Genomic DNA, 22,535 nt, shown 5'->3' on the forward strand with positions numbered 1-22,535 from the left:
GGTGTCCTTATTTAATTTTATTGCACAGATCCATCTTCGCCCGCCCCCTCCCTGCCTAGCCCTCTCTCTCCTGCTCTCCCTGCTGGGTTCACCTAATCATGATAAATTCATATTCATTTCCCTGCCTGCTCCGGCGGGGGGAGCAGCAGCTCCCCTACAATCGCCTGGCCGTGCTGCCATTAGCAAATATTTACTCATGAATACAAAGTACCAGTGTTAGAGGCCAAACTATCCCCTCTGCATCCCTTTTCCCCCAGCCCCCTCCCACCCCTGCACCAGGACAAGCATGATGGCTAAGTACAGTTGTCCTTCCCACAGGGTAGGGAGCAGGGTGGGAAAAGCTGCCTAATGCTCAGAGGTTTTTCTTGGCCCAGGTTTTTTCTCCCTTTTACCCTGGGAGGCAGAGAGATGTTTGGTGAAAGGAGAGGAATTGCCTGAGCCCCTGATCTGGGCACCCTTGGGGGTGCAAGGATGCCAGGCTGGGAGCAAGGGGCTCTGCAGCAGAAGCTGAGTGCCTATCCCAGCCTCCTGGCTTTCCACTCAGTCTCTAAGTGCTGCTGCATTTTGGTTTATTTTTAATTTTCAGGATGATCAGACTCACAGCCAGGGAGAGCAGGAAGCGGGTGGGCTGGGGAGAGGGATTAGCTTAAGTCCCTACCTGGGAAGCAGAAAGCAGCTGACACTTCATTAGAGATGCCTAAAACCATGTTTGTTCGCCCTGCCTGCACCCATCCTGGGGACTCATCACCCACCTCCTCCCAGCCACCCCAGGAGCCCCATCCCTTGTATCTTCTTCCCAAGGGTGGCATGCATTGGTTTAGAAGAGGCAGGAGGTGTGCTGGGAGTGGCAGCTCTGTCCCCTCTGCCCCAGGCAGGGCTGACTCATAGTGGCAGCACGGTTCAGCCTCTCATGTTTCTTCCCTGGGCAGAAGCCTTCAGCATCCAGCATCAGAAATGTCACCTACAGCTGCTCTGGACAAGCTCCTGGTTGCACTACTTCACCTCCTACCCCTTTCATTCCCCACAGCTACACTCAGTCCCTATCCATCCTTGGCCCACCTGGCTGCAGCTAGCCACAGGAAGGCCCTCTGCAGGGCTTTGTAGGGTGGGAGGGGACAGACAGACATCAGGCTCATTTCCTCACAGAGCAGGGGGGTGGCAAGATTTCTGCTCTGGCAGCACCTCCGTGACATGTATGTGCTCGGGCCACCTTCACTGCCCTTTGCCAAGGGGCTGAGCACAAAGTCCTCCTCCTGAGGAGCCCTGGCCCTACACATCCCTGTGTCTGGCCTCCCCACAAGTAAAATCAGGAGGAACAGCAAGGCCTTTGGCGCTCTGATGCAGCACCCCTTTGGCAGCTTGGTGTGAACTGTGGCCCTGCAGAAGGTGGGTAACCAAGGGGAAGGAGTTGGGGGCCAGCAGTGCCACATTTCCCATGCCACTACTGATGTCCTCAGGATGTGGCCCCACTGAGAGAGACAGACCCAGACCTCCAAACAGCTCACCCTGGCATCCAGAGCTGGAGGCAAACCTGTGCTCATCAAGGGACAAAAGTGAGCAGCCTTATACTCTGTTCCCTGCCTCAGCAGAAACAGGCCCATGGCCTGTCACAAGACAGCCTCCAGGATCCTCCCAACAACACTAGTGGGAACATGAGCCTCCATTCAACCTTCCTGTGGGGAAGGAGTATCCCCAGCCCTGGACAAGGCCAGTTGTGGCCCTGCCCAGCCTAACATGGCTGATCCTCAGGATGAGGACCCCTTCATCTCTGGGGTGGTCCCTGGGCCACACAGCCCTCCTGGGAAGAAAGTGCTCTCCCTGGACCTCACAGGCCCCTGGTCTGAGGCTGACTCTCCTTTGCTCCTGCATAACCCAGCCCCATCCTCACCGGCTCTGCTTCAGCAGGCCCTGTCCCTCTCCAACTTCTTCATCTCTTTTGAGCCAATTGTTACTGCTGCTCATCTCCATGTGCTCCCTTGGCATCCAGGCTGCTCACATTCCCCTTGGACAACTACAGCATTTCCATGCTCAGGAGACTGAGCTGTGTTCCAGGCACAGGAGACAGAGCAGCAGCCAACTCCCACATGCCCTACTGTTTGATGAATATGGAAAAGCTGACAGCAATCCCTTCCTGACTCCACACCTGAAGGAAGTGCTCAGCCCAAGGCTCAGAGCTCAGTGACGTGGCCAAATGGATGCCAGGACAGAGCCAGGTCCTGCTCTGCCATGGGAGGACGGTGGCCAGCAACTCCCTGCTACGAGAGCCAGAAGTGCTGATCTAATGGCATAAAGGTCTCCATTGCCTTCTCCCTGCCTCCACTGAAATCAGGGAAATGGGCCAGCACAGGAGGAGCTCCTGGTCAGCACTAGGGGGAAGGACCCAACAGTTGCAGTGCAGAGAGCAGTAAGACAGATGGCAAGGGAAAACAGAGAAGGGATTTATTACACTTCAAATTTAAATGCACCAAGACATGCCAAAAGACATTCATTTCCCTCGGGTGTCCAGCAGAAATGCTGAGCTGACAAATGCCACTGCTGGGCTTAGGGTTCCCCCAGCAAAGCTCCAGCCCCACTGCTGGTGCCCAGCAGCCACGGCTGACAGTGCAGAGGAACTGTGCAAACCACCAGGTTTAGTGCCCTTGTGCCTGCCCCAGCAGCAAACATGCAGCTTGTCACTGTGTGTGACAAAGACGAGGCAAAGTGCAGATTAGGGATGGCTGGGTCTCCCACAGGACAAAGGAGTGGGAGCCCCGGGGTCCTGGCACAGAAATGCCCACCATGGCACCTCCGGCAGCTGATGCCGCAGAGCAGCACCTCTGCCAGGAGGAACCATTGCAATACCCATAATGGAGACAGAGCACTGAACGTCTCTGGGAAATTCATCTCCAGAATATAAAACAGTCGAGGTTTCCTGAGAAATAAAATTCACTCCCATAGAACCGGCAGGGCCAGCCACATGCACATGCATACACAAACACATACACTCTCCCTGATCAAAGACCAGATGACTCCATGGCTTCCACTCAAAAAAGGGGAAAGCTAATTAAGTTCTAAATTGCCCAGATTAGAACTTAACTATCTCCTTGTGTTTCTCTCTGCCTTCATGCCTCCTACACACACAACACACACAGCCCTGCTGGGTTACACTCAGAGCCACTACATTCACACTCTTCCTGAGCACAGTCCCCCAGGCTGCAAGGTCTGGTCCTCTCATGCAATGAGAGGAAAGGAGAGGGCCAGACCAAGGCTCTCTGTGGATCTGGAGGATCCTTAGCACACGACAAACTGAGAGCAAGCTGGCACAGCACCTCAGTGGCAGTCTACTGCTGGTGGCAGAGCAGCCTGGCCCTGTGCAGTGAGACCCACCAGAGGACACATGTCAGCTCAGACAGAAGGACACAACAGCAACACAGTGGAACTCCTTATGATTCCTGCAGTAGAAGCTGTCAGCAGTAGTGAGAAGGGGAAAGGCCTGTTCCACAGCCAAGCTAGACCCCTGCTGCCTTTTTTCGTAGCTCAGGACAGAAATTTTGGTGTCTATGCTCAGACACAGAAGATGCATAGCACTTCTGTTCCCAAGCACTGTCAGGGGCTGGATCACAGGGCTCTGCCATCCACCCTTCTGAAGCTGGGAAAAGCAGGGCCAGGGTAGCTGATGGGCAGTGAGCCCTTTTGGTAGCCAGGAGTTGCCTTGATATGCTTCCAGTGTGGTTCCAACCCATAGCCTCTGCTGGGTGAAGCCACACAGCTCTGTCAGCAGCAGGGCCTCTCACTTGCAACGAGCCCCAGTTTGGTGGAATACGTTCCCTCAGTGTGCAGCCACTGCAAAGCAGCACTGGGGAAACCAGCACCCTTCAAAACAGCAGCACAGCAGCAGGCCCGGGGTGCTTGGTGACATCTGGGCATCACCAGTCCCGTTCCGAGGGCTCCCGGTACGGCAGCCCCAGCTGAATGAAGATATCTCTCTCGGTGGGAGTGGGTAGAGTGTGACCTGCTGACACCTTGACCCCTCCAGGGCCTCGCACCACGGCCGAGCTGAGGGCGTGCTCTGACAGGCTCATGCCTTTGGTCTTGGCCAGGGCCCGCATGGAGCGGTTGAAGTGAGCGGAGCCGGTGAAGTACAGCAGGGCACAGGCGAACTCGCTGTACGGCACCACAATGATGTCCAGCCGGCGGTGCCGCTGGGCCGGCCCAGGGAGCCGGCACACCCCCAGGTACTTCTGTTGATCACCATTGTCCTCCTGACTCACCAGGTCATCTGTCAGGAAGCCTGGGGAGAGAGAACAGGCAAAGAGGAGCTGAATGATAGAGACTGCCATCCCCATGCCCCACTCGCCACTGTCCAGAGAGCAGCTGTCTCATAACGTCCTGTGGGACCCAAGGAATAATCCACAGTCAGCCCTGACAGCCTCACCCAGACAGGAGAAACCATGCTGAGCTGCAGCAACACTTTCTCCTGAACACTGGAGTGAGGCCAGGACCAGGGGCAGTACTTTTAAGGACTAACAAGATGTTCTGTCCCTGGGAAAAGCAATCACCTGTCTTTCAATGAATGCCATTCGCCTCAATGCCTCCTCAACTTGGCCATGCTACGAACAGCTCCAACCACCATGTGCCCGCCCCCAGCCCTCTTACCGCTCCTGTGGAGGCTGTCGAGGAGCTTGCTAAACACCCCACGGTGAGAGTGCCCATCTGGGTGAGTGACCAGCACATCCACATCGCCACAGGTGGGCTTCCCCCGACGGTAGGAGCCACATGCCACACACACAAGCCCTGGCTTCAGGGCCAGGGCAGCTTGTCTGACCTTCAAAAAGAGAAAGAGGGATGAGGAATCAGAGGCCAGACTCTTCATTCTCTTTACATTAAGACAGAAAAGGATCTTGTGCCTGCCTTGAGGCCTGTCCTGCATCTCCAGGGTCTCCATATAGGGCGGACACTTGGCAGCCTGCCCCCACAAGAAGGCTGGCCTGCTGTCAGGGGACAGGAGAGCTGGGGTGGCTTCCATCCAGTCCTGCAAACACCCAGCACCACCAATGATCAGCTCTTGGGGGCACTGGGCTCGAGTTGGGTTAGGACAAGTAGGAAGATGCAGCCCTACTGAAGGGTCAAAGTACAGCACAAGTTTTCAGAGCCTTCAGTTTTAAGACAGCAGGAGACAGGTTTTTCAGCTGCCTGGCAGGCCAGGAGTACAAAGCTCACCAGTTCTGCCCACAAAGAGAAACAATTTAACAGGAGACAGTCACAGGTCCTTTTTCAGAAGCAGGGATGGGTTTATGGAGTCTCCCCAAGGACTCTACAGCAGAAAATCTGGAGTATCCCTTTGAGTTCACTCCTGCAAAGAGCTCTGCCTCTGCAGGAGAACTGGGCTTCCTGACCCAGAGAAAGCCAATTGCCCCAGCATTTTAGACCAAATGGATGCCAACATGCTGCTGCTAGCAGTCAGACACACATAATCAAAACCTTCCCTAATGCAGTCCAGTCTCCAGGCTGGACCCCAGCTCCTGTTTTCCTCGGACAGCATTAATTCTGATGGCTTCATTTATTAAAATCTTAAGAAAGGCTCCCAAGTCCCTGGACAGGACTAAAGTATTCTTGGTCTGACTGTGCCAATCACCCTGCTGGCAGTAAATAATGAGGGGCTCAGCAATTCCCAGTGATGAGGCCATCACAGAGGATGGGGTTCAGCAAGGCAGTGTCCATGCCCACAGCCCCTTGTCACTCTTGGGGATCATCCTTCATTAGCAAGAGATAAACCCATTAACCTTTGCCCCAAAGGTGCTCCAAGAAGCCACAAGCCTTTCTCATGCGGAGCAAGCCCTCCTCTGGTGTCCTTGCCCCCCTTCTGGCTTTAAATGAAGATTTCTAGAAAATTCCCAGCCCCACCCAAGAGCCTAAAAGCTCCTCAGATCTCACTGTGACAGGCAGCACAGACAGTGACTAATCCCTCATTCTCTCTCCTGGGCCTGGATCAGAGGTGTGTGTGAGTGTATGGAGAAGAGCACAGTAATCCCATCAAGATAACAATAGACCCACTCCCAAGAGCCAGCTCCTCAGCCCAGCCTGCCTGGGAAAGGGACCACTCACCACCAAAATGGCTAATCCGGCACACGGGACTGACACCCCAGCAGGAGCCTGGCAGGAGTTTATTCTTTGTGGCCAGGCCCTGTGGCCGAGTGACAGGGTCACGCTGGCTGCTGCTTCCATGGTGATCCCAGAGCACAGGGCGAGCAATGACAGTGTGTCCCCCAGGCTCTCTGCTCACATTAGGGTACACTGACTTAGCAGCCCACAATCCTGGAGTGCCACAGCATCCTAGAGCAAGCAGCACCCATTTGCAACCTGGATCCCCCCTTTCCTTCCAGCAAGGGTATCCACCCTCTGTCCTCCCACTGACAGCCAGATCACAGGGTGCTCACAGATTCCTTCAGAGAAGCAGCACCAGGGACACCTCGGTTGAAAGCAGACATCTCAGCCATGAGGAGAGGCAGGAAAGAGGAGCTGGGAACCTGCTCATCCCACCATGCCACATGCAGCCTTTTTCAAAGCAGTGTGTAGAACTGACACCTGTGAAGTATCCTCCTCCTTTCCAGGCACTCAAACTGAACCTTCTGATGGGGCAAAGTAGGTGCCTTGTGTGGTCATGCCCATAAGGGATCCCCCAAGCAGTGACCCCACACAGAGGAGAAGCTTAAGAGCTCAGCTATAGCAGTGAGGGACATTTTCACAGTGTACCTTTCACAGCAGGTACTCTGAGGGCCTGGGCTACTCACAGCCTGCTCTATTTGTGCAGCTTCCTCCCGAGGCATGCGCTCCAGGAAATCCGTGTAGTGCTTCAGTCCCACAGCTTGCTGGCTGGTGAGGGTTGCCTTGGTGCGGATATCATCCAGCGTCCGGAAACCCTAGCGCAGACCAGGTGATGATATTCAAATGTCTACCAAGACTTTGCTCTTCAAATACTTTCCACTAAGATTTGGGTCTCAAGTCTAGGCCAGTCACAGCTTCTGAGATCCCACATAGAGAATGCTTAGGGCCTGGCTCCTAAAACAAGGGATTCATGCAATCCCAGTACTACAGACACTTCTAATCTCCACCCCACAATGACTCTGAATCTTAATTATACCTGACAGAAGACTACTGCTCTTAAGGCAAGGTGTTCCTACAGCCTGAAAGAAAACAAGCAGTGCAGGTAAAGGAATAGCACCCATAACACTCCAATGAGGAAAATCCTATAGTGTGAACACAAACATATTTTTAAGACAGCAAAGAACCCAGTCACAAACCAAACACTACAGGAAGTGAGGCTTCATTAGCTCTGTGCTTGGGAGACAAATTGTTTTTTAAAGAAGGAACCCAGCCAGTGGGCTGGGTTGTTCCTGCTGGTACAATTACTTCAACCTCGCTTTTACAACTTCCAGACAAGGTGGATGACTACTGACAGGTACGGGAGCCAGCCAGGCTAACAGCCCAGCAACTAGATCAGCTTTTGTGAACAAGATGCCCTGGTTCAAGCCTGGCTCTTAGCAGTGCCACTGCCAAACACAGTGTGAGATGAGCTCCAAGAAGTGATACTACAGAAGAGGCAGCATGTCCCCCACTCCTCTCCCCCACATCTTTGTCCTCTACCCCCACCCAAATTCAAGTTTTAGCTGAGTGCATTCCATTCTCCCCAAACACACACACAAGGGAACCCAGCCTTGTAGTTTCTCCCAAAAGAAGCAGATTCAAAACTCATCTGTGGATACTGGCAATTAAAATATTTGTGAAAGTAATTCTGCTTCCGCAGCAGTCTTCAAACCATAGTCTGAGAGCCCCTCGTGGGAGGCACTGAACTTACCTGCTGGTACCATGTCTGAGCTGTCTTGACCCCTGCTCCCCAGATGTTGGAAAACAACTCCAGCACAGGCACACTCTCACTGATGTGATCCAGCTTGCGCAGGTGCCCACTCTCCAAGATCTCCAGGATCTTCTCTGCCATCCGCTTCCCAATCCCAGGGATTTTACAGGCTTCCTAGAAAGAAACCAGAGTTGCTACTGGAAAAGCAAAGATCATAGACAAGCTGGGGAGCTGCTACCCACCCATAGCCTGGTAAGTCATTTAATCAGTAACTGGTAAATGGCAGGACCAGTTCTGCCTGACAGTCTCCTCTCTAGCCCAGGCTTACAGAGGCTCTTAAATTCAAGGGGAAAAGGAGAAGTATGAAGAACAGGACAGAAACACTAACATGCTGAACAGATGGACTGCCACAGTGCATAAGGCTCAGATCCAGTTAGTTTTATATATTATCTCAAACAATGCCCAGCTGATGATGATGAAGGCAAAGGTGAGAATGTCCCTGCATTGTGCCCAAGGAAGGCGTTTATCATGAGTGCTCAGATCCAGCTCTAAAAGGCTCAGATTCCACTTTTCTGCTGTTCTGAAAACATTGTAGGTGGTCAATGAATCCCAACTTGCACTTGCTACACAACTTTCATCCAAGGTCTATCTCCCTGCTCCACCACCCTGGGAAGGTGTTTTACCTGGTAGGAGGTGACTGGTTTGTGGTAGCTCTTGAGTGCATTGATGGCTTTGGTGTAGCCCAGAGCTCTCCACTTGTCCCCCTGAACAGAGTAAGCCTTTGCCAGCACTTCCAGCTTCTCTGTGATACACTGGTTGTGATTCTCCTTCTTGCTGTTGGAAGACTGGGCACAAACCCACTTGGTAGGAGGCTGGGCCACTGTGGAAGAGCTGTCACTGCTCTCCTCTGATGACTCCACAGGGTAGCGGCCTGAAATCAAGGCTTCCAGATCTCCCTGGGTGACACCAGCATCTTCTCCTTCGCTGTCTTCATCATCAGAGTATTTCTTTAGGGAGAGACAGAAAAGCAGCCATGTGAGAATAAGTGTATGCCTCACATATGTCCCCTTGGCACAGGTTACTTCTGAGATCAGGAACTCAGAGCAATAACCAACCTCCCGGGCACGCAGTGCTCCAACTGCCACCATTAGAAGTGGTTGTTTATATGCATACCACAGCTCTTCACATCTCAAGCTACACCTGCACCCCTTGAAGCTACACCTGCACCCCTTGAAGCTACACGCACATCTCACACAGCACAGGAGATTAGGCTGCTGTCCACCTGTGATCCAAGCACACACACACCTCCTACAGCCAAGCCCCTGACACCCAACTGAGATATGACAATGATTAAGTGAGCAACTGCTGCCAGCAGCAAGTTATGGTAATGCCAAAATCCCTGGCCGGCAGAGATCCTGACTCTCTGCTCCCACTGGGAAACCTTTCACTGGTCTGTTGGCTGCATAAGCACATCTCTCACATTCAGACCCTGCACTTTCCACCCCATGATGCAGGTGACAGGAGATAGGCACTGAACTCTGTTTTCAGTTTACAGACACAAAATCTTCACAGAGTAGTAAATTAAAACCCCCTCGTTTTCCCCATGGCTATCTGCAAGAGAAAAGGGGGAGGAAGGAATGACACAAAGGACTCCACATTCCTCAGTGACAGAAGAAAGAACCGATGTATGCATTTGCTGATACCCTCAGCATTAGGATGCCTCTGTGTAGACTTAAGAAACAATGAGCCTTGGCTTCAGGTAATGAACAAAAGGGATAGAAGTGGGAAGCTGCACACAGGCTTTGTAGACTGCTTTGCTAATGGGGGTCCCCCTCTCTCCTGATGTATAAACACAGGAGTCCATAAAGATCCAAGAGGTTCTGTGTAGTGGAAGTAACACTGAATGGCACAGGGCTGTTTGGGATCAGTCTAGCAATTACATGCAGCACAGTAAGTCCTGTTATGAGTATCTGCAGAGCCTCAGCCTGAGTCAGAGCCATATCCTTACAACCTCTGTTTCTGCTGGCTAAGGAGGTCTGGAGACACTTCAGCTCTATATCTTGCAGGAACTGTATTTAGGAAGAAGAGGCAGAATGTTTCCCCTTTGTAATCTTGTTTTATAACCCTGAAAACTGTGTCAGACTGAGGATTTGACAGACTAAAGTAGTTTTATTTGCCTTGAAACGCAACTGCCTTAAGGTGCTGTTCCCTCTAAGGGCAGAAAAGCCTCAGAGTGCTCAGATAGGTTAGCAAGCCCCTCAAAATCATTTAAGGAGCATGTTATCCAACCACAATGCAAAGAACTCTGCAGCTGGAGCTGAATGCAACTGCCATCCTCTCAGCCATCAGTGTCACACAAGTGAAACAGCATTTAAAGCCCTGACTCTCTACACTTGGCCCACAAAGCTGATGGGCTTTTTACAACCACACATGCAAAAACAACTAGTCCCATTAGCTTCTAAGATGCTCCAGTATCCTAGAGCACCTGACTCGCTAGAGCTAGTGGGTGAGACTGGGATGCACATGGTTTGTCTGGAGCACAGCACAGGAGCCAGAAGAGCAGTTGAAGCTGAGGCAACAGGCTGCTTGAGAGGGAAGCAGGCAGCCTGGGGTAACAGCCCCAGATTCACAGAGAGCAACTGCCACTGCATCTGGAAGTCAGTCACAAAGTGATTGCTACAGTCTGACTGGTAACAGGATTTCCTCACAGGAGTTTACAACCAAAGGCAGAACTTCCAAAGCAGTCCCTTTTTAGTATGAAACACTGTCACACTCATCATCTCCTAAAGAAAAAACATCCACTCAAGCTGAAAAAGACTCTCCTTAAATGGACGCTACTTGAAAACTAAGTTTCAGCTTTACTGGTCCAGCTGGGCTTCAAAAGTGATTGGTATTGTCTTTAAAGTATATCCCATGGGTTTTCCTCCCCAAACTCACATAATCCTAAGCTTGGTACAAGGGATTTTACTGAAATATCTACAGATATGGCTTTTGTGCACTGACTAACAGGAAGCATCACTGCTTGAGGGGGTGAGGGGGTTTAAATAAAAAAAGGCAATAAGGTTTCAGACTCTAGCAGTAGACCATCCAAAGTAAACATGAGCAGAAAGCAGGCAGATACCACAGTATCCATAAGAGTACAAAAGATCCTTTCTCCCATTAAGTGCTAATTACAATTGCCACTGAGCTAGTGTTACAAGAAACAGCAAAAATGGGATAACTGCAAAGGTGATGCAATTAAGAAGCAGCCAATCCTTCCTAGAACACACTGGTATGGGGAAAAAAGACCCCTTCTACACATATTCAAGAGAAAGTCTAAACCAAAAGAGCCCTCTGTGAGCAGAGACTAACTACAGGATTTTGTGAAACAAAATTTGGGACTATGTTGGAAAACAGGTACAGCAATACAAGGCAGCTGCAGCTCTAAGATGTCTGAGGTAACTTTGCTACAGATAGATCTGAATTATGCCAATGCACAAAAAGAATTCATCTAACTTGACCAAAAATACAGAGAAAGGAAGGAAAGCTAACAGCAGGCCAGAGAAGCTGGCTCGCAGCAGAGGCCACTAATAACCTACCACAGACATTTTAAGCACACTACCACAATCGTTCCGGTAGCAACCCAATCCACTGCACATGTGCCTGAACAGGGTGCTTGCCAAGGAGCAGAGAATGGGTCAGTATGGCTTAGGCAGGAACATGGGATGAAATATCAGAGACAGCTTCCTGAAAGGGAGATATTCTCAGCTGGGGAATATTCCTCAAAAGGATGCAGGGGAAATATGATCACCAAAGTGAGCCTTGGCCTGATCAGAGCATCAGGACTGCTTCAGCTGGAAATATTCTGATGGGAACAGCAATTTAAGGGGTGGTGTTTCTATTCTTAACACCTAAAAAGGACAAAGAGAAGCAGTAACCATGTCCACAGCCTAAGTCATCCAGCACCAACTCACTGAGAATTCCAAACGCCTTCCCTTTGCTGAGAAAATCTCACACTGTATCCCTGCAGGGATGCTCTTAGCCAGCAAAAGCAGCATGCAGGATCTGCTCACAAGGAGATGGGCCTGTGCAGGAAAGCCTTACCTCACCCAGTTGCTGCTGTCCAAGAGTGCCCAGGCCCCGCTGTGAGGAATCCACCACCTGTGATTCAGAATTTCGTTTCACTGCTCCCTCCTCTGCCGACGGCTGGATTTCTTCACTGACCTGCTGCTGTTCTCTCTGGAGTTCTGCCTCCTCCAGGTACCTACCATGGATCAGATGCCTTAGTACAGGAGAAGGAGGACTTCTCAGTCCCCAGAATTTTGACTGAGAAATCCTTCAGCACATTTTAGGATGGAGCAAACAATCCATACGAATTGTTCTCTCTCAGATCACAGATTAATTATTCTGGTTTTAGCTCAACTCCCCAGTTACAACCTACTTTACTGACCTGCAACTTCCACTCATATCTACCTCACCCTTGGACTCTCTCTGCAAAACTTTACCAAAACATTTTGATCATAGCCTGTGCCTGTTGCTCCATTCCTTATTTCCTCTTGTGCGTAGCTGTCAATTCTCTCTCTACCTTTCATCTGCAATAAGTAAGAAACATCACTTAACCCCCAGCATTTCAAAAAGAAATCTTTCTATCACTGATGGATTATGAAGGGGTGCCTTTAGCATGTGTAGGAAGCAACAGGACTCCTGTTAGCACTTCTGGGCTCTGTTCCATGTTTTGCTACCCCACAGAACTTTGAGTCATGCCCACAAGAGCTGCAAGAAGTTACAGTCCAAGATTTTGAGCAGAGGTCAAAATTTAGCTCAGTTTAGGGTAGAAGAACTGTTAAGGAGGAATGATAGCATGGCATTTGCATACCTGTGAGGGATAAAGACACCATAGCCAGCAGTACTCAGCAGCTTCTGGTCTCTGATGCAAGCACTTAGCCAGGATGCCTTCACCAGCCGCAGGCCCGGGGGCAGCTTGGTTAGTTTCAGGAGCCGAAAGGCCCGGTCACAGTCCATGTCTTCAGCCACAATGACGTGTGTCACCTCCGGGGAGAGCTGGCTGCGTACCACACCCCCATTGTGGACAATCTGCTTGTGGAAGATCTCTGCCCTGGCCTGGCCAAGGCCAGCCTGCAGCACGTAGGCAGTGACGGGTTTCAGCCACTCTGCTGAGGGAAGCATAGGGGCAGGGGCTCAGGGACAAAGAGAATGTGTCCCAAGCCAACAGGGCTACATCTCACACAGGATTTGATGGCACTGGCAGGCAGTCTTTGGGGGGCTCCAGCTGGACACACCAAAGCAAGCTGACCATGATCTCTACGCAGGAACACATACTCAGGGCCAGAGAAAGCCTCTGGGGAACAGCACTTCCAGTTAACAAGCTGGGTAGCAGTATTATATTCCACAGAGGGACACAGGACTTACCCTCAGGTACCTCTGTTCCTTCATCTTTTGGGATCTTTGGAGGGACACTTTTCCCTGAGTCATCTCTCACCTTCTTCCTTTTGGGAAAGGCTTTTACAATCCCTCGTGGCTCCATAGGCCTGGCGAGGTCAGTAGCAATTGCTGAAGACAAATAAGAAAGAGCAAGGTTGCTTACAACAGTGTTAGCCAATCACAACAACTTAAGATTCACTCATTTTGCTCACTTGGTTGGTCTGAAGTTCTTTTTTTGTTGTTGGCTTACAAAAACACTCACCTTGAGGGAGGCACCCAGAAATAAGAATCGCAGCCAACAAGATCACAAAATCAAGAAGTCACTTAAGTCAGCCCTGCTTGAATACCTTAGAAATTCCTAAGGCTGAGTTCTTGTAACAGAAAGCATTCAACTGCTTTAACATTTTGGAGCTCCTTCCTGCCCAGCCAAAAGAAGCAACTTTATTTCCCAGATATTTCTTAAGGACATTCCCAAGAGTGAAACACCTTTCCTGCCATGGCTGAAATCCAGTCACTAACAAGAAGAGATAAAATAGCTGATTGGCACCAGGCGCTTCGTAGAGCCATAAGAAGAAAACTCCCAACTCCGCTTCAGCTGAAAACAGCAAGTTAGTAAAGATTAACTAGCCAAGTTCAATATTGGTGCAGCTGTAGCTTTACCATCACAAACCCTACAAAAGCTTTAACTACCAGGACAGCAGGAAACTCAGTTTTCTGTAGCCCAGACAAATCACTCAGTACCCCAAGAGCCCCTTCCATCAAGTCAACACCAACTTGGTTTCCTCTCTGGGGAGCCTTTGTGTTTCACTTAAGAGGTTTCTGACACACAGGCCAGCACAAACCTATCCTATTAAGTCTAGAGAGCTGAAAAAGGTCCCACCTGGCCGCATCTTCTTCCAACACTCTCTTCTGAGCATTAAACACAATCCTATGAAAACCAACCCAGAGCTCGACTTAAGTTCTTGCTCCTGCAAGGAAGAGTTCGGGTCCAGGGGAACAGAAACCCTGCTGCATTTCTAAAACTCACCTTCACTGAAATTTTTCTGTTTTCTGGTCGTTTTGACCAAAAGCCCTCTGGAAACAGTAGTCCTTTACGTTAGACAAAGGGGGGAAAAAAGCACACCAACACCCACCAAACCTCTGGGTGCCCAAGTCCATTTCAAGAACTGGGCAGTGTGTTCCTCCAGGTCGGATTTTAACTCGCGTAAACCACAACCCACGCGGTGGGTGCCAAGCCTGCCTCGCCCAGCCTCCCTCAGGCCGCCAGGGCTTCAAGGACACCGGCCCGGGGCTGGCAGCACCCACAACCCCGGGGGCAGCAAGAACGACCCCCCCTAAACCTCGTGGCCGGGCGCGGGGAGGGGCGAGGGAGGGCGAGGGCGTGTGGGGCGGCGATCCGGCCGCACCGGAGGAGGGGAGCTGTGCTCGGTGCGGGGAGGTGTGCCCGCCGAGGCCGGGGCTGTGCACGGTCCGGTCGGGGCTGTGCCCGGGCAGGGCCGCGCTCCGCTGGGCCCGGCCGGGCAGCGCTTCCTGCGGCGGGCGGAAGTGTCGGCGTTGCCGCGGTGACGGCGCGGCCGCCATGGCGGTGCCGGGCTGGCTGGAGCGGCTGCGGGCGGCCCGCAAGACCGCGCTGGTGCAGGACGGTAACGGCGGGGCGAGGGGCGGGGGTGACCCTGCAGCGGGCGGGCGGAGAGGGGAGCGCTGCCTGGCACAGCCTCGCACCCCGGGCAGGGCCCCGGGGAAGGACACAAGGCCGTCAGTGCAGGCACACTGGGCAGTGCCCCCCTGCGCCTGCCGGCGGTGGGATGGAGTCCCGGACAATGGGATAGTGCCCCAGACAGCGGGACAGAGAGCCACACCCAGGGGGAGATATATTCCTGGTTATTCTCACCTCCTGCTTTCCCTCTAGGGAAGCGGAAGATCCACTACCTGTTCGAGGATGGGAAGGAGATGGCTGAAGAGTACGACATCAGTACCGGCCAGCTGATGAGTGAGTGTTGCTCTCAGCTGTCCCGTGGGTCGGGACAGAACCGCAGGGCCATGGGTCTGCCCGCTCAGAGCTGGGGTGTGGAGAAAGACAGCCTGGTCAGGAACAAATCACCCCTACACATCCCTGGGAGAGAGGCATGGCTGTAGTGGGATTTTTGTAGGCACATAAGTATGGTTCAGTTTGCAGCCAACGCTCTCTGACTTCCATGGCACAGCCAGCCTTGTCTGCAGCCAATGCTCTCTGACTTCCATGGCACAGCCAGCCTTGTCTGCAGCCAATGCTCTCTGACTTCCATGGCACAGCCAGCCTTGCTTTAGCCCAGGATCTCCCCCAAACACCTCATTTCTCACGACAGACTTGGATGGACTAAATGGGATTGCCTTTGTGGTTTCCTGGCACTGAGTCTGTACCACATGCAGGGCTGAAATACACTTTTTGGTGGCTTCTGCAACCGCAAAAAAGCACGGTGTCAATTATGGCTCTTGTCCAAAACCACATCAGCTGCAGCATGGCACCTGTTGCAACCCTGCCGTGGCTTCAGCACCAAGTAGCAAAAAAGAGAGGCAGTCAGTATGGAATTTCCAACTTTAGGAATAAGCCTGTTATCAGATCCACTCACACCAGAGTGGAAATCACTGGAATTAAAATACATATCTTCATATCATCTCAGTGTGATGGGCAGCTTTGGCAGTCATTTGCTGGACTTGTTACAGAGCAGGATAATGAAAACCCTTCTTGTCTCTTCCATAGGTAGAAAATGGCGAGAGAAGAACACCCTCGGGGGCACTGGCAAGTGGCAGGTAGAAGTGGGAGAGCCAACCTCGCCGCTCGTGGGAGCACTGGAGTCAGAGCTCATAACGGAGAGCAGCTCAAATGTATGTAAGGGTCTGCAGGCACCACTACATCTAAAATTACCTAGTCTTGTGCTTACAGCAGTAGTTGGTAGATCATTCACAGCCCAAGAAACAGCCTTAATGTGCCTAGCACTCAGCTACACATCATCCCAAAGCTGCGGGCCTGGGTAGAAAGAAGGTACAGCTTAGGTTTTTTGGGGGTCTTCAAGAGATTTGTAATTTCCCTAAGTAAAGAAACTGTCCTGCTGTGTTGGGCAACTGCTATCTGACTTCTGAAAAAGCAGGCTGGCAGGGGAGCCGATGCCAGGACAAGTCAAAGGATGGAAAACAAAGGCAATGGCAATGAAAGGCCAGCACAGGCAGTGCATAGCAGGCTGCTCCTTGACAGAGTACATCCTGTTTCATCTTCACACCCCTCTAGCTTAGAGGCCCAGTTTCATTGTAACCCTCAGCAAGATTCCCTTGCTGAAGTTTCAGCCTCCTGCAAGCAGAGCAGGCAGTGCCCTGGGCAAAGGCAAAGCACTAGTTCTAGGAAAGCGGTGCTCAGGCAGCTTCTTGAGTTACTCCCTAATGTTCCAGTGTGAAAAAAGAGCTACTCCCATGTGGAGTCTCACAAGGTAATACAGGAAGAAAGGGACAGGGAGGAGAGAAGGCAGCTGGAGGGGCCTTGCTAAAGGTACATGTTTGCTGTAGCCTGTCTTCATGAGGAAGGATACCCTGAGCAGCTTCCAGTGGCGGATCCGTAACCTGCCCTACCCCAAGGAGGTCTACAGTGTCTCCGTGGAGGAGGAGCAGCGCTGCTGTGTCATCCGGACCACCAACAAGAAGTCAGTAAGGACAGAACTGCCAGTGCTGGCAGTCCCTCGGGGTGGGCTGGCACAGAGGGCAGACTAGTGATTGCATAGGGGTGTTATTCCCTCTTGCCTTCTGTCCCTTCTGTGCAAGGGCTGAGGGCCCTACCTTGCAGTGCGTGTCTCCTGCTGCCCAATTTCCACTCCCAACTGCCCCAGACACATTTACAGTAGAGGCCCTGAAGCTCTGCACTGGCCTTTGCAAATTCATCTCTTCGTTGCAGTAGCGTGGTGTTTGCTCTGTCCCTTCCCTGTCAGATGTTGCTCCCTTAGAAAAGTAAAGTAAGAGCCTTGCAGACCTTTGAAAGGTTGAGCATTCCATCGTCTCCCCCTGACACGACACTTTGCCCGTCATTGCATCTCAGCATGCTGCAGGATTCAGCAGGTACAGCAAAGTCATGGGCACCCAGACAGACAGATCTCCCTTTGTAAACCTGTCCCGTAGTCACAATGCCAATGACACGATCTGTAAGTAGCAAGCAAAAAAGACAGACTGAATGGTGTTCTGCCAAAAGAGATTTGAGGTTGGAGTGGAAAGAAAAGGAAAATGCTTTTAAGCATCATGTTTTAGTGTGTCAGTACATGGCATCTCTCATGGAATGACACATGAGCACTGTGCCCCAAAGCATGTAGATGCTCAGATAAGCCAGGATGAGCTGTAGTATTGGGAAGAGAGCACACGGAGGGAGCCGCGGGAGCACAAGGGAAGATATGGGAAGCGGCTGTAGGTGGTGCTGTCGGCATAGAACTGCGGCCCCTCGGCTGCTTCAGGTCGCGGCACATGCGAGTCTCCCGGTGAGCGCCTGCTTGAGCTTCACGTCAGCACACCTGGGGGTTCAAAAGCAGGAGGCTGGGAAAGGAGAGCCTACCCCACGGAAACAGCAAGCAGTTCCAATTCTAATGCGGAAAGATGCTGACCTAAGTGCACGCAGAGGGATTCACAGAAGAGTGGTGCTTTAGTAGGGAGAGCTTTGTAGCAAAAGGTGAATGAGATTCCCATCAGCCACATGTGGATACGCATGGAGCTAGGACAGAAATGGAGCATGTGATCCTAAATCCAACCACATACTATCACAAACAGGCTTATCTACTCCCAGTCCTACTGATAGTAGTGTCTATGTGGGAACTTCCTCAGCTGCATAAATGCTGTAAGGTTATAATGTAGCACTGAGGCTTCACCCATGCCCTACTTGACTTCAAGCTTTTTTTGTACCACTCTCAGGAAACCAGCTGAGTCCCCCACAAGCAGCAGACAGTTACACTCTCATAGACTGCTGTCAGAAAGAGTCGAGGGACTTAACAGCAACTCATGGCCTGCGTATGACTGTTAAGGACTTTTGGAATTAAAGCTGAAAGTCATCTCCTTCAGGACAAGAATGACGTTGCTGTCAGTAGAGAGCAGGGACAGACTCCAGCACTGGAACACTTAGTACAGGCTCCAGGATATCTTAGATCATTTCTCCTGGGTCTCAGCCAGGGCAAGGCACCACTCAGCAACTAATTCCAAGATAGCAACAAAGGCATGGAGTCCACAGAGAGAGCGCACATCACTACGAGAGAGAAAGGAAGCCTCGGAGCCTCTCCAGCACTTGGAATTCAGCCACGCTGCTTCTGAGCAGCAGAGCTGTGCTGACTGCCAGCCAGAGGCACAAGTAACAGGATGGGCTGCCAAGTCACTACTGAATAGCTCAGCTCTAAATTCTCAGCATACCAGTAGCAGTTTTCCCTACAGGCTGACAAAAAGTGGGTTTCCAGTAGGAAAATAATAGAGGTGATTTCACATACGTACTTTGGATCTTGGGCCAGGACTCAGAGTGTAATACTGCCCTTGGCCATGGGGTGAGAGGCGAGGGCAGAGAATCAGCCTGCATTAGCAGGGATAACTACCCATCAGCTACCTCCCCAGCCCAGACAGGAGCTCTTCACTTCCACCAGTCACTCCCATTCCCTCTGGCCACGGCAAGGGCTGCTCAAGTGGGATTTGCTTAAAACCTCTTGCTGTAAAATAAATCCATTAAACTAAACTCTAAAAACAAACCCAGAAAGCCACCTCCCCAAACGCCAAACCTGATTCAATTATTGTAGCGAGAGGCAGTGGTAACGTTAGGAGGAGGAGGGGGTGGCAAGGCAGATCTGGTTTCCTTTGATCTTGTCACAGATTTTAGTTTGAGGCCAGCCAAAGCCATTCTTCTCCCCTTCTCCTTAGTCCTGGGGCAGCAGAATGCTGCTGTTTCATTGATGACTTCCAAGGCCCTTTGAAACAGTGGGTTTTTTCTGTGTACTGCTTTTTTTTTGTCTAATCGGTAAGAAGTTAACACTTCCTTAACATGTCTTTGTGTTCATCTAATCTCTGCTGTTTAACCTTTGACATCTCCCTTATTATCCATGTCTGCCACCTTTTCCAAATACCGACAGCAGTGACAACACAGAACGGTTTGAGCCCTGCGGTAACAAGCCCTGTACATTCCTCCCACTGCACCAGGAGAGCCATTTGCCCTTTGTAGCTGTTTTCACCATGACTTGGAAAATAAACTGCAATTTGGGCAGAGGTAGCTAAAGAGGCCAAGCCTCACACACAGCCAAATGAATGGAGGACCACCTCTCATGGCATGACAGCAGCCACTGCCTGTTCCCATTCTGCTCCAGGCACCTCAATACCAGCCACAGGCCAATTCCTTGGAGAGGACTGCCCACGAGAGTGTTGGAAGAGATTAAGAACCCAACCATGTCTCTGGGTGGGCACAGGACCACCAGTTAGTCATAGAGAAGCAGTAGATGCAGGGTGAGCCATGGCAAGCAAGAAAGGTCTCAGGCAAACACAGACACAAGTCTACAGACTTCTGGCCCCAAAGTCTTAGGAAATCTCTTACCTGCCTAGAGAGTTTTAACCTCTGCAGTTCTGAGACATATCACCTTTCCTTCATACTGAGCAAAGCCCAAGGTTTGGTTGGTGGAGAGACATAGGCTGGACAGGGAGCTGGCAAAAACTTGCCTGTTCTCTGCTGGGATGTGAGAGATTATCAGAAGACTGGGATAGAGACCAGGGAAAGAACAACTAGGAGAGCTGTAAACACAGGGGAGCACCACAGCCACCATGTGGGCTGCAGGGAGACGCTGCAGGGCAGAGGCTCGCGTGACTGTGGGCAGTTACACCTGGAGATCTGTTCCCAGGGCTATGTCTGAGCACCACCATGCCACCAAAGCAAGAAGTTTATCTAGGAAGCACAGCAAGAAGTCAAAAAGATGGGTTTAGGAAGGATTGCAACACAAAATGGTGCATCACTCAGGAAAGTAAGTCATATGGCATAAAAGCTTTGACAGCTGTTTTGACAAAAGCTAAATGGATCTGCAACTTAGAGGGAATGAGAGGTCATGATCAGGAACAAAGACAAGGGACACCTCTTGGTAGGGCTGACTAGTCTATGCCTAACCATGTCTGGCATTACTTAAGGGCAAGCTGGAGGGACCAAGCCTGCTTTCACACACCAAAGCCCTTCAGGACTTTGCCAGCTCTGATTTCCAGTTTGTAGGTTTGTTTCTAGTGCTTCTGCCAGCTTGGGGGCACCAACAGGCAGACGACATGGTACGGGGGCCTCCTGCCAACCCTAAGAGATCTATTGAGCTCATCTACACCTTGTAAAACAGCAGTCTGTGTCTCAGCACTGCTAGCAGGGTAATAGAAACCCACCTTCCTTAATTCTGTCTCCTCTCTCATTTGTAGGTACTATAAAAAGTTCTCTATTCCTGATCTGGACCGATACCACCTCCCCTTGGACGCAGCTGCCCTGAGCTTCGCCCATGCCAACAACACCCTCATCATCACGGTGAGGTTTTAGCCACACAGAACAGCACTTTGCCCTTCTCTTTATGCCCACAAAGAAGTTAAAATTCTTACACGTGGGGAAATGAGGCAGAGCAGGGAGATCTGCTGAGGGTCACTGATGAGCCCCCTTCTCTGTCACACAGTCAGTGGGAGTTTCAGATTACATTGGGCATGCTGACACTAGCCAGGAGAGCCCAGACTGCAGGAGGGGCCCTGCCTGCTTCTCAAGGTGACTTGCAGGTGGAAGGGTGTCTGTTGTGCCCTATTTTCCACATATCCTCTCTGTCAGGCCTGAGCAAGCCTCTACTCTTAGTGACACTAAGTTTCTCTTGGCTCTAAATATGAGTCCAAGGACCTGATGCACTTGGAGGTCTCTCAGCCTTAAAAAAAAAAATTAAAAAAAAAAAAAATCACCTGCTGCTTTATGTCAGAGAGGGAACACATGGTAGAAGCGAGAGACACTCCTTGTTGCAAGGAGCAGACAGATGCTTTTGAGCAGCAGGTGCTTGTCTTCATCAATGCAGAAGTCAGTGACCCAGAGGGCATGCCCTCTGCAGGAAACCTCGCAGCAGAGCTGGGGTGCACGTGCAGAGGAGATGGGCCAAGGGGAGCACCTTGAGTGCTCCTGAGCTTCTGTTTGCTACCAGCCAAACCCTTGCCAAAAAGCACCTGCATCCACCACTAAACTGCAGCTGGGTGAGGGGCCTCGGAGGGGTGGACAGAGGAACTGTAACTCTTCTCTCTGCATTTAAAAAAAAAAGAATTTTATATATAAATCTATATATATATAAATCACTTGTGAACATACAGTTAGTGAGCACGGCAAGGATTTGTTGGCCAGGATACTCCAGAGGGGTTGGTGGGGGCCAACTGGAAGGTTTTACTTGCACTGTAAGAGATGCTCTGGATCTTGGCAAATGTCCTTAGCTTGGTGGCACCACCTCTCCAAATGGGCTTTGGAGGCAGCTGATATCGGCAAGGCCTCCCTTGGCATTGAGGGCCCTGCTGGGCTGGTAGAACCTGGCCCCAGTTGGTCTGCTTGGAGCAGAGACTGACTAGGAGTGCTTGGGGAATGTCTCTCTGTCCTACAGTACCAGAAGCCGAAGGAGATCCTGGCTGCAGAAGAGCAGCTGCAGAAGGAGCTGAAGAAGATAAAGGCAGCTAACAGTGGGGATGGAGATTGTAAGACCCAGTAGGCAGTGGCTGCTCAGAGGCTGAGGTGAGGGGCAGCTCTCTGGCACAGCTTCATGGTATTTATTTTGCCTTATCTAATAAAAAAACAGTTCTGTTGTTAATTGAATCATCTGGAGGAATCTTTGTAGGCCCAAGGAGATGGCAGGGCGGTTGATCTGTCTACTGCCTGGTCTGCTGATTTATGCTGACATTTCATAGAACCATAGAATGATTTGGGTTGGAAGAGACCTTAAAGATCATCTCATTCCAACCCCCCTGTCATGGGCAAGGACACCTTCCACTAGACCAGGTTGCTCAAATCCCCAAAAGCTGCAGCACACAAAGGAAGCATACCACATACACAGCCAGCAGCCCTGTCCCCATCCTCTGTGAGCAACACGACACCTGGCTTCACCCTTGGGAATTCCCTCTGTTTGCCACCATCACCAAAGGCAGTGATGTTTGGAAAACAAGAACACCCTCCTCACACCCTTTACCTGCCTGGGATGTGCTTGGAAGCAACTCCCTCCTGTACGGCTGTGCAGGTCCTCCGTGCAGTGAGAAGGATGCTCTGGTGACCCTGGTATCT

The 22,535-nt window shown here is 51.2% G+C and overlaps 2 protein-coding genes across 5 annotated transcripts; one reads left to right on the forward strand and one right to left on the reverse strand.

Annotated features, from left to right (window-relative positions):
* Positions 1–2,425: 2,425 nt before the first annotated feature.
* Positions 2,426–14,858, reverse strand: POLL (DNA polymerase lambda). Of its 4 annotated transcripts, XM_027907941.1 has the most exons (10): positions 14,283–14,652; positions 13,244–13,384; positions 12,690–12,987; positions 11,918–12,077; positions 8,518–8,841; positions 7,835–8,008; positions 6,771–6,899; positions 4,636–4,804; positions 3,897–4,270; positions 2,426–3,836 (listed from the first exon to the last, which is right to left on the reverse strand). In XM_027907941.1, the coding sequence occupies exons 2-9, from the start codon at positions 13,356–13,358 to the stop codon at positions 3,906–3,908; spliced, it is 1,734 nt and encodes a 577-aa protein (XP_027763742.1). In that variant the 5' UTR covers positions 13,359–13,384; positions 14,283–14,652; the 3' UTR covers positions 2,426–3,836; positions 3,897–3,905. The 4 variants fall into 4 exon arrangements, with proteins under 4 accessions (XP_027763742.1, XP_027763734.1, XP_027763748.1 ...); XM_027907933.1 differs by lacking the exon at positions 14,283–14,652 and adding an exon at positions 14,765–14,858 and having other exon boundaries at positions 2,426–4,270; positions 13,244–13,387; XM_027907947.1 differs by having other exon boundaries at positions 2,426–4,270; positions 12,690–12,984.
* DPCD (deleted in primary ciliary dyskinesia homolog (mouse)) lies at positions 14,770–22,068 on the forward strand. The gene is made up of 6 exons (XM_027907959.1): positions 14,770–14,898; positions 15,165–15,245; positions 15,996–16,120; positions 16,793–16,926; positions 20,672–20,774; positions 21,865–22,068. The coding sequence occupies exons 1-6, from the start codon at positions 14,835–14,837 to the stop codon at positions 21,967–21,969; spliced, it is 612 nt and encodes a 203-aa protein (XP_027763760.1). The 5' UTR covers positions 14,770–14,834; the 3' UTR covers positions 21,970–22,068.
* Positions 22,069–22,535: the final 467 nt, after the last annotated feature.

This window comes from Empidonax traillii, unplaced genomic scaffold (genome assembly GCF_003031625.1).
Source record: "Empidonax traillii isolate 1590-97213 ecotype Southwest subspecies unplaced genomic scaffold, ASM303162v1 scaffold27:size3997909, whole genome shotgun sequence".
Taxonomy (NCBI): domain Eukaryota; kingdom Metazoa; phylum Chordata; class Aves; order Passeriformes; family Tyrannidae; genus Empidonax; species Empidonax traillii.